Raw genomic sequence first — 9,109 nt, forward strand, 5'->3', positions numbered from 1 at the left:
AAATCAACACATGCATAAAAAACTAAAGATTGGGTGTGGCGAAATATGCCCTTGTGGCAAGGCCCCGGAGAATACGAAGCACATCCTTCAGGAATGTTCTTTATATAGCCAGGCGCGAGTCAGACACTGGCCCCTGCTCACCCAACTCAGGGAAAAATTATATGGGACACCTGCTGATTTTGAGACCACAGTCCGGTTTATTCACGAAGTTGGACTTGTTGTCTAAATCCTCCACCATATTCTCAATTAAGAACAAAGAAGAAGAAGAAGAACTCTGTTGTTTGGATGAACAATTGTATGATGCTTGCCCGCGGGTACAATAACTTCATAAGGTAGAGGAGTTCGAATGGTTTTGAATCTGAGCAAGTCAAATCTCTCACACAGTCGTCACACAAAGAACAGGAAAAAAATGCCAAAACTCTTATGCAAATATCTGAACGTTTGAATAACAACATTGTCATCAATGAAAGCCTTTAAGGAACTGAAACTGTGGTGGCACCACATAATAAAATTTGGAAATGTATCACACAATGCGCATTAAGCTTTTTTAATTAATGTGCGAAGTAAAAGTACTTCTGTTAGTGCACAAACTACTTCAAATATTTGTAACATTGCCTGTAACAACTGCCGTCAGCAAACGCTCTTTTTCCACTCTGAGATGGCTAAAACCGTGCTTGCGAAATACTACTTTCGAGGATAGACTAAATGGATTGGCATTATAAAATATACACAGAGACATTGTAATTGCAGTAGATGAGATTCTTGATGAATTAGTCAAGAGTCCAAGACAGACAAACTGAGGACAGACTGACGATAGACAGACAGAGGGAACAAGTTATATAAAAGCATGTAGAAATAACTATTATTTGGGGAAGCGGGGTAATATTAAAATGTAGTGATAAAATAAATTATTTAATTTAAGTTATTACATAATTAAGACGATTGTCCTTCCAGCTCCTCCCACACGGAAAGCAGCCCTTCGTAACAACATTTTACAGATGACAGCAAGCAGATCAAGTATATCTTGTTATCTCCCCTAAGTTTTCAAATCTTTTAAAAATTATATGATCTAATAGCCTTTACTAGATCGACTGGCTCGACGATTGTTTACATTCTCGTAAACCACAGCACACCAGACTGCTTCATTAGCGTGGTCGCATCTAACTATTTATCTACCCTTGTAAAATTGAATATAGTAATCTATCGAGTGATTTAACTTAGTTTATTTCCTCTTAGTTTTAAACCCTTTTATTAATTTAAATGACTAATTAAACATCTATTAAAAATAAAAAATAAAAATTGACTTGTAATTTCTGCAAAGTGGAAAGGATCTGAAAAGTTTAAACAAAATCGCTGCATTGGTAGGGCTATTGTGTCAACATTGAGTAACGAGATTCGCCACAAATCCACAGACAAACAAATAAACAAACGAATAAACAAAGAAACGGATCTTGCGAAATAAATATAAGCTTGTAAAAAAAACCTTTTTATCTTGTAGAAAAACTCATGATTCAGCCCATCTAAATTTAATTCCGGTTGTGTTTTTAAAGCACCAAGTGCTGTAACTCTTTTCAATTCGTTACCTACGAGATAAAAAAAGAACCTTTCTCTAAAATTATTTGTTTTTTTTAAACAGAGATATCCATAAGAAAATAAAATCATTTGTGTTAAACATATAAATTGAAATTAATTAAAAAAAAACTTTTAATAACAATCTTTTATGCAATAAAAAGATAAAATTAATGATTCTCTTTAAATATATAATAATATAATATTATTTAAATAATTATAAAGAACGGAATGGGTTATTATATTATCTATTGGGTACCTTTACAAACTTTAGGAAGAGACGCACGCTTTTCTAAATAGTTTTAAATGGTAGTGTAATAATTACTATTTATAGAAAATATTTGTTTTTCTCTTTTTAGTGCATTATTACGAAAACAAAATTTCATAAAAAGAAAACATATTATACACTACTTTTGAAATAACAATAAAGAAAAGCGTGTAATATATTTTCTCCGTTTTAGTGCATTATTACATAAAAGCTTGTTGTTAAAACGATGTTTTTGAATTTTGTTAGTACTTTACATGTTTTATTTACATGGGACAGAGTGGTCTAGCGGTAGAGAGCCTTAGATGTAGTTGTAGATGTAGTTGTAGTTGTAGTTGTAGTTGTGGATGTGAATGTGGATGTGGATGTGGATGTGGATGTGGATGTGGATGTGGATGTGGATGTGGATTTGGATTTGGATTTGCATTTGGATTTGGATTTGGATTAAGATTTCAGATTTCAGATTCAGATTCAGATTCAGATTCAGATTCAGATTCAGATTCAGATTCAGATTCAGATTCAGATTCAGATTCAGATTCAGATTCAGATTCAGATTCAGATTCAGATTCAGATTCAGATTCAGATTCAGATTCAGATTCAGATTCAGATTCAGATTCAGATTCAGATTCAGATTCAGATTCAGATTCAGATTCAGATTCAGATTCAGATTCAGATTCAGATTCAGATTCAGATTCAGATTCAGATTCAGATTCAGATTCAGATTCAGATTCAGATTCAGATTCAGATTCAGATTCAGATTCAGATTCAGATTCAGATTCAGATTCAGATTCAGATTCAGATTCAGATTCAGATTCAGATTCAGATTCAGATTCAGATTCAGATTCAGATTCAGATTCAGATTCAGATTCAGATTCAGATTCAGATTCAGATTCAGATTCAGATTCAGATTCAGATTCAGATTCAGATTCAGATTCAGATTCAGATTCAGATTCAGATTCAGATTCAGATTCAGATTCAGATTCAGATTCAGATTCAGATTTAGATTTAGATTTAGATTTAGATTTAGATTTAGATTTAGATTTAGATTTAGATTTAGATTTAGATTTAGATTTAGATTTAGATTTAGATTTAGATTTAGATTTAGATTTAGATTTAGATTTAGATTTAGATAGGTATACAAAAAACACTTACATAAGAGATAAAGCTGCCGAGCAAGATTTTTCTCTTCTATAGACAGTTTTAAATTTCCACGATTAAAATAAAGGTTTGCAATATGTTCAAACGTATTTAATTTCCGATGTTCTACTGCGATAAAAAATAGTTCAAATAGTGTAATAAAACTTTTTGTTTGGTATCCGTATGAAACATGTACATTTCTGTAGTTTTTGTCCATTTGTGTTTCTTTCTCAAGTTCATTATTCAATAACATCTCTACAATTTGGTCTTGTCCATTTATACATGCAATTATTAAAGCGGTGTTTCCATAATTGTTAATACAATTTAAATCACATCGTCTGTCTAAATAAAACTCTACTAGTGTTACATTTCCTTCGGCTGTTGCCTGCATTAAAACACTATTTCCTTCATTATTGCAGTAATTTATATCAACTCCAATCTCTATTAATAATTCTACAATTTTTAAATGTCCTTTTGTAGATGCCTTCATTAAAGCATTATTACCATGACTATCGGTATAACTGAAATCAGTGAAATGTTTTTTAAAGTATTTTATAATTTTAAATTGATTTTCATCTAGTAAGGTATATGTTTTATCACATTCCCAACATTGTTTGTTTTCGGAAACGTCCTCTTCTTCCTTAAATAAAAGTTCATAAGCTTTCTCCAGACCAAAAGCATATAAGTATAATAATAGGGCCAAACCATTTTCTGCAATTATTTTATATACATCTATATTACTTTTAAGCAGCAACAAAAAAATGTCGACTTGGAATTCTCTACAGGCTATTACTAAAACAGTTTCTCCTTTTTTATTGCAATGATTTATATTACATCCGCATTGTAAGAGCAATTCCACTATACGAATGTGCCCATTTCTGGTTGCATGCATTAAAATATTATTGCCGTCATCGTCAACAAAAGTTAAACAAGCGCCATATTCAACAAGTAATCTCATAATGTCGTAATGACCTTTTTTACTAGCAGTCATCACTGCTTCACATCCTCTTGTGTTAATATCATCAATGTCAGCTCCATTTTTTATTAATAGTTCTAAAATTCCATGTTGTCCATTAATACAGGCGCATATTAATGGGCTTAATTCATTTTTTGAAATACAATTTACATTTATACCATTTTTAAGCAGCAACTCTAAAACTTCGATATCTAATTCATTACCGGCAAAAAGTAAAGCATTTTCTCCTTTGTTATTGCAATGATTTATATTACATCCACTTTTTATTAGTAATTCCACGATACGAGTGTGCCCATTTCTGATTGCATGCATTAAAGTATTATTACCTTCAAAATCAACCAAAGTTACACTAGCACCAAATTCAAAAATTATTCTAAGAATGTCGTAATGACCTTTTTTACAAGCAATCATCACTGCTTCACATCCTTTTGTGTTAATATCATCAATGTCAGCTCCATTTTTTATTAATAGTTCTAAAATTTCGTGTTGTCCATTAATACAGGCACATAATAATGGTTTTAATCCATTTTTTGAAGCACAGTTTACGTTTATGCCATTTTTAATCAGCAACTCTAAAACGTCAATGTCTATTTCAGCACTGGCGAACAGTAAAGCATTTTCTCCTTTTTTATTGCAATGATTTATATTACACCCCATTTCGATTAGTAATTGCACGATACGAATGTGTCTATTTTTGGTTGCATGCATCAATGCATTGTTACCGTCAACATCAACAACAGTTAAACTAGCGCCATATTCAACAAGTAATCTAATAATGTCGTAATGACCTTTTATACAAGCAGTCATCACTGCTTCACATCCTCTTGTGTTAATATCATCAATGTTAGCTCCATTTTTTATTAATAGTTCTAAAATTTCGTGTTGTCCATTAAAACAGGAAATTAACAATGGGCTTAATTCATTTTTTGAAATACAGTTTACGTTTATGCCATTTTCAATTAGCAACCTTAAAACTTTGCTATCTAACTTAGCACTGGCGAACAGTAAAGCATTTTCTCCATTTTTATTGCGATGATTTATATCACATCCACTTTCGATTAATAATTCCATAATAATATAATGTCCATTTTTGGTTGCATGCATTAAAGCATTATTACCATCTATATCAACAAAACTTACACAAGCGCCATGTTCAATTAGTAATCTACATATGTCGTATTGACCGTTTTTACAAGCAGTTATTATTGCTTCACTTCCTTTAGTGTTAATTTCTTTAACATTAGCTCCATATTTTAATAACATTTCTAGAATTTTGTCCTGTCCTCTAGCACATGCACATAATAATGGGCTACATCCTGTTTTTGAAGTACAGTTTACATTTATACCATTTTTAAGCAGCAACTCTAAAACTTTAATGTCTAATTCAGAACTGGCGAACAGTAAAGCATTTTCTCCATTTTTATTGCGATGATTTATATCACATCCACTTTCGATTAGTAATTCCATAATAATATAATGTCTATTTTTGGTTGCATGCATTAAAGCATTATTACCATCTATATCAACAAAACTTACACAAGCGCCATGTTCAATAAGTAATTTAATAATGTCGTAATGACCGTTTTTACAAGCAGCCATAAATGCTTCACATCCTTTTGTGTTAATGTCATCAATATCAGCTCCATTTTTTATTAATTGTTCTAAAATTTCGTCTTGTCCATTAAAACAGGCACACAATAATGGGCTAAATCCTGTAGTTGAAGTACAGTTTACATTTATACCATTTTTAAGCAGCAACTCTAAAACTTCAATGTTTAATTCAGCACTGGCGAACAATAAAGCATTTTCTCCTTTTTTATTGCAATGATTTATATTACACCCCTTCTCGATTAGTAATTGCACGATACGAATGTGTCTATTTTTGGTTGCATGCATCAATGCATTGTTACCGTCAACATCAACAACAGTTAAACTAGCGCCATATTCAACAAGTAATCTAATAATGTCGTAATGACCGTTTTTACAAGCAATCATCACTGCTTCACATCCTTTTGTGTTAATATCATCAATGTCAGCTCCATTTTTTATTAATAGTTCTAAAATTTCGTGTTGTCCATTAAAACAGGAAATTAATAATGGGCTTAATTTATTTTTTGAAATACAGTTTACGTTTATGCCATTTTCAATTAGCAACCTTAAAACTTTGCTATCTAACTTAGCACTGGCGAACAGTAAAGCATTTTCTCCATTTTTATTGCGATGATTTATATCACATCCACTTTCGATTAATAATTCCATAATAATATAATGTCCATTTTTGGTTGCATGCATTAAAGCATTATTACCATCTATATCAACAAAACTTACACAAGCGCCATGTTCAATTAGTAATCTACATATGTCGTATTGACCGTTTTTACAAGCAGTTATTATTGCTTCACTTCCTTTAGTGTTAATTTCTTTAACATTAGCTCCATATTTTAATAACATTTCTAGAATTTTGTCCTGTCCTCTAGCACATGCACATAATAATGGGCTACATCCTGTTTTTGAAGTACAGTTTACATTTATACCATTTTTAAGCAGCAACTCTAAAACTTTAATGTCTAATTCAGAACTGGCGAACAGTAAAGCATTTTCTCCATTTTTATTGCGATGATTTATATCACATCCACTTTCGATTAGTAATTCCATAATAATATAATGTCTATTTTTGGTTGCATGCATTAAAGCATTATTACCATCTATATCAACAAAACTTACACAAGCGCCATGTTCAATAAGTAATCTAATAATGTCGTAATGACCGTTTTTACAAGCAGCCATAAATGCTTCACATCCTTTTGTGTTAATGTCATCAATGTCAGCTCCATTTTTTATTAATTGTTCTAAAATTTCGTCTTGTCCATTAAAACAGGCACACAATAATGGGCTAAATCCTGTAGTTGAAGTACAGTTTACATTTATACCATTTTTAAGCAGCAACTCTAAAACTTCAATGTTTAATTCAGCACTGGCGAACAATAAAGCATTTTCTCCTTTTTTATTGCAATGATTTATATTACACCCCATTTCGATTAGTAATTGCACGATACGAATGTGTCTATTTTTGGTTGCATGCATCAATCCATTGTTACCGTCAACATCAACTAAAGTTAAACTAGCGCCATATTCAACAAGTAATCTAATAATGTCGTAATGACCTCTTTTACAAGCAATCATCACTGCTTCACATCCTTTTGTGTTAATTTGATCCATGTCAGCTCCATTTTTTATTAATAGTTCTAAAATTTCGTCTTGTCCATTAAAACAGGCACATAATAATGGGCTAAATTCTGTTTTTGAAGTACAATTTACATTAATACCATTTTTAAGCAGCAACTCTAAAACTTCAATGTCTAATTCAGCACTGGCGAACAATAAAGCATTTTCTCCTTTGTTATTGCAATGATTTATATTACACCCCTTTTCGATTAGTAATTTCACGATACGAATGTGTCTATTTCTGGTTGCATGCATCAATGCATTGTTACCGTCAACATCAACTAAATTTAAACAAGCGCCATATTCAACAAGTAATCTAATAATGTCGTAATGACCGTTTTTACAAGCAATCATCACTGCTTCACATCCTTTTGTGTTAATATCATCAATGTCAGCTCCATTTTTTATTAATAGTTCTAAAATTTCGTGTTGTCCATTAATACAGGCACATAATAATGGTTTTAATCCATTTTTTGAAGTACAGTTTACATTTATGCCATTTTTAATCAGCAGTTCTAAAGCTTCGATTTCTATATTGTCAATAGCAAATAGTAAAGCATTTTCTGCCTTTTTATTGCAATGATTTATATCACATCCGTTTTGTATTAGTAAGTCCACGATACGAATGTGTCCATTTCTTGTTGCATGCATCAATGCGTTATTACCTTCATTGTCAACAAAATTTATGCTACCACCATATTTAAAAAGTAATTCAATGATTTTATAATGACCTTTTTTACAAGCAGTCAGTACTGCTTCACATCCTTCTGTGTTAATTTCATCAATGTCTGCTCCATGTTCTAACAATAGTTGTAGAATTTTGTCATGTCCATTAACACATGACAAAAATAACGGATTCCAACCATTTTCAGCATTATAGTTCACATTTACGTCGTTTTTAAGCAGTAACTCTACAATATTGATATGTAATTTTCTACAAGCTATTAGGAAAGCGTTTTCTCTTTTTTTATTTATTTGATTTAGATTTATTTCACATTTTAGTAATAGCTCTACTATTTGAAAATGTCCAAATTTAGTAGCACACATTAACGCATTATTACCTTCATTGTCCAAACATATTACATTTGCATCATTTTCTATTAGTAGCTTAACTATATTTGTAAAACCGTTTTCAACTGCCATTATTAAAGGGCAATAACCGTGGTGATTGTGTTGGTTTACATCAACTCCAACTCTTATAAGGTAGTCAACATTTTTATAGTTCCCATTTTGTATTGCATACATCAGAGCATTATTACCTTCTTTATCTGTGTTGTCGAAATCTACATCACTTTGCAGAAGTAGTTCTACTATCTTATCATGTCCATTTAAGGCTGCAATCATTAATGCATTCCATCCATCTTTTGTAACCCGTTTCAAATTAGCCCCATTCCTTATAAGTAAATCTAATACCTCATAATGTCCATTTTTAGATGCAATCATTACTGCATCCGCTCCTTGTGTATTGATAGTATTCAAATTAGCGCCTTTTTTAATTAGCAGCTCTGCAATTTTAACATGACCATTACAAGCTGCATGCATTAAAGCATCGAATCCATTTTCATCCTGTTTGTTTATATCTTTTCCCATGAGAAGTAATACTTTCACTGTTTTATAGTTCCCATTTAATGCCGCTGTTTTCAATGAATCCATTTTTTTTTTGTTTTTAAATAAGAAACAGGCGCATTGTGACACGATACACATAAATTACTTCGATTTCTTTTGCCCCGTTTTCTAAAAAGGACGGAACATCGTACAGTGCAGTATGTTCCTTCACATATTTTGAAGATTTGTTTTCAACGTTGTTTCAACTGTACTGTAGATCTGTAATTTAAAGACATACAATTTAGAAATGTAAAGTTAAACAATCACACTTATTAGATTGTGTAAATGAAAATTGATTATACTTTTGTGCAACAGTTGACAATTCACAAATA

General features: G+C 31.4%; 1 protein-coding gene across 1 annotated transcript; it reads right to left on the reverse strand.

Annotated features, from left to right (window-relative positions):
* Positions 1–3,805: 3,805 nt before the first annotated feature.
* On the reverse strand, positions 3,806–8,615 carry LOC131938171 (serine/threonine-protein phosphatase 6 regulatory ankyrin repeat subunit B-like; the record flags this gene model as incomplete). The annotated part of the gene is made up of 1 exon (XM_059296085.1): positions 3,806–8,615. A coding segment is annotated over exon 1 (4,810 nt), but the record flags the coding sequence as incomplete, so codon positions are not given.
* Between the last annotated feature and the right edge of the window lie 494 nt (positions 8,616–9,109).

Source organism: Physella acuta, unplaced genomic scaffold (assembly GCF_028476545.2).
Source record: "Physella acuta isolate Inbredline_101_S28 unplaced genomic scaffold, ASM2847654v3 ptg000236l, whole genome shotgun sequence".
Taxonomy (NCBI): Eukaryota; Metazoa; Mollusca; class Gastropoda; family Physidae; genus Physella; species Physella acuta.